This window comes from Ooceraea biroi, chromosome 10 (assembly GCF_003672135.1).
Source record: "Ooceraea biroi isolate clonal line C1 chromosome 10, Obir_v5.4, whole genome shotgun sequence".
Lineage (NCBI taxonomy): Eukaryota > Metazoa > Arthropoda > Insecta > Hymenoptera > Formicidae > Ooceraea > Ooceraea biroi.
Window position 1 is genome coordinate 792,359 of NC_039515.1, and position 2,418 is coordinate 794,776.

General features: G+C 60.0%; 1 protein-coding gene across 1 annotated transcript; it reads right to left on the reverse strand.

Annotated features, from left to right (window-relative positions):
* Positions 1-597: 597 nt before the first annotated feature.
* On the reverse strand, positions 598-1,845 carry LOC113562801. Its single transcript, XM_026973292.1, has one exon. The coding sequence runs from the start codon at positions 1,843-1,845 to the stop codon at positions 598-600; it is 1,248 nt and encodes a 415-aa protein (XP_026829093.1).
* Between the last annotated feature and the right edge of the window lie 573 nt (positions 1,846-2,418).

Genomic DNA, 2,418 nt, shown 5'->3' on the forward strand with positions numbered 1-2,418 from the left:
ACATATATATAGAAATACATATAGTGCTTATAAGAAACCACTACTTATTTATTCCATATCCCACGCGCGACGGTCCACCCACCCACCACGCGTGCAGCGTCAGCACGTTCTCCAACGCGCAGACCCCGCTGTGCGCGCTGCAGCGGTACGTTCCGCGATCGGGGCCCACCAACTCGCTCAGACGCGCGATGTCCTCGAAGTCGTCGTCGATGGACCTGACGGTGACGCGGCGTTCGCCCACGAGATCGCCGAGGATACCCTCCAGCTACCGCCTCTTCTCCGCGCCCTTTACGTAGACGAGCCTCTTGTCTCCTCCTTCTCCCAGGACGGATACCGCTCTACGAATAAGAGCGCCGGCGTGTCCGTAGGGCACGTTACCGTCCGTCCAGCGGAGTCTATGGTGGTTGCTCGATAACCAGACGGCCTGAGACCTCTCGTCCCTCGTCAGGCGACTCCATGCCACAGGTGGGCGGAAGACATGGTGCGTCAGCACTCGGTTCCACGTACGCAGTACGGCAACCTCCTTCACCGCGAAGCCGCCCTGGACGATGAAGCCCTGCAGGTCGGCGAATATCGGCTCGGCAGCCATGGGTGCGATCAGACGACGCGACGTACCAGGCTCGTCAGCGGGTTGTACTCGACTACGCGATCGTGGAGTATCAGACAGTACGCAGTGGTCTCGAGCGGGACGTTACGCCTGCAGTCGAACTCTATGCGAACGTCGACGGTGGCGCTCTTCACGGTCTCGTTCTGCCTCGAACAGTCCAGCACCACGAGCGGTCCACAGTGCAGGAACTTGTTCATCGTGAGCACCGTTCCATCGTCGTCCCGATCGAGCGCGTAGTACGCTCTGCGGAATCTGGCATACATGTCGTACAGTATCGCGTAGCGATTCTTCGCAAAGTCCAGATGCATGTCGTCGTAGGGATAGAACGTCGAATTGAGAAACAGCTTCACGTTGGAGAGGTCGCAGGCGTCGAACAGTGACGCGTCCTTCGTCGCGGCGTTCCTTCGACCGGTCTGCAGCGCGAAGATGACGTAGCGCGGTTTTTCCAGCTGCGTGGCCGCTTTGACGGCCCAGGAGTGAGCGGTCGTGCTCTGCAGAAGGGGGAACTCATACAGATCCCACGAGTGGAACGTCATACTGAGAAATCGTCCGCTCTCCAGGGTACACAGCAACCGTAGTTTGTTGATCTCGTTCAGGTAGACGTGCGGCATGCGCCACTGCACCTTGTGCAGGTCTATCCGCGCCCCGTGTCGGTCGCCCGATAGCACGACGCAATTGTTGTCGTTGCGCGCACGAATCAGAACGAGCTCGTGCCGCGCGTTGATCACCACGCGTCTGTAGTCCTCGCAGAATCCCAATAGCATCCCGAGAGGGACGCAGAGGTTGAAATCACTCAGCCCGAACGTGCCCGTCAGACTCCATCCAGCGCTCAGTAGGATATTACTGTGCGCGTGGGTCAGGGAAACGTAGTTCTTGAGCGTGCTCGTCACGCCGACGTTTCGGCTCCTGTCTATCTCCACGCCGTTGAGCTCGTAACGAAGCTCGTCGAACAGGAAGGCCGCGCAGTTGTTCACCAGGTGCGTCTGGGGTTCACCAGGTTCATCGGGCGCCGCTTGAGCATCCCCCGCAGCTGCTGCCCCATCGACCGAGAACGTACCCTCGATGTAGAGATAGCTCTCACAGGGCAACGTGTACAGATCCTGCTGGTGTATGGGAATCCGTATCTCATCGCTGTGCCCGAACGTGGTGTTGGCGTACGGGTTGTACGTGTGGGTCTCGAGTCCGACGATGCGCTCGTCGAAAACCGACTCATCGCCGATGTCGAGTACGTCGACCATCGTAGCCGTTTCGCAGGACGGTGTATCCCAACAAACGAAGGAAGCCCGCGTTCTCCGTGTTCAGCGTCGTACCGTAACCGCTCCCGCGCACCTCCCCCTCCTCGGGACGCTCTCGCGTCTGAGTAGTAGTACCTCTTCTTCCGCGTCCTCCACCACCCCGCAGTACGAGCATTCCCTACGGCTCTACGCAACGCGTCGTTGTCGTCGCACGTGCAGACGCACCGTTATCTCCTCGCCGCGAAAGTCGATCGGCCGACCGTTCTGATCCACGACGCGCACCGTGATGTCGGTGACGCTCCGTGCGATGACCGGGAGGTAAATGATCTGTCCGGGCCTCTTCGACAGTTTATATCCCGGTGGCACGTTGGGCGCGAACTCGTGTATCGTGTGCACGGGCCTGTTGTTGCTGTACGCCCCCGCCGTGACGTTGCACTCCACGCGGATGACGTTCACGCTCATGATGTTCACCGGTTCGTCGGACGCGTACCACCTGTTGGGCCGTAGTACGCGCGGCGAGAACCCCAGGAGCGGACCGATGGTGCCGGGCTTGGCGAAGTTCACCCTATAGGCGCA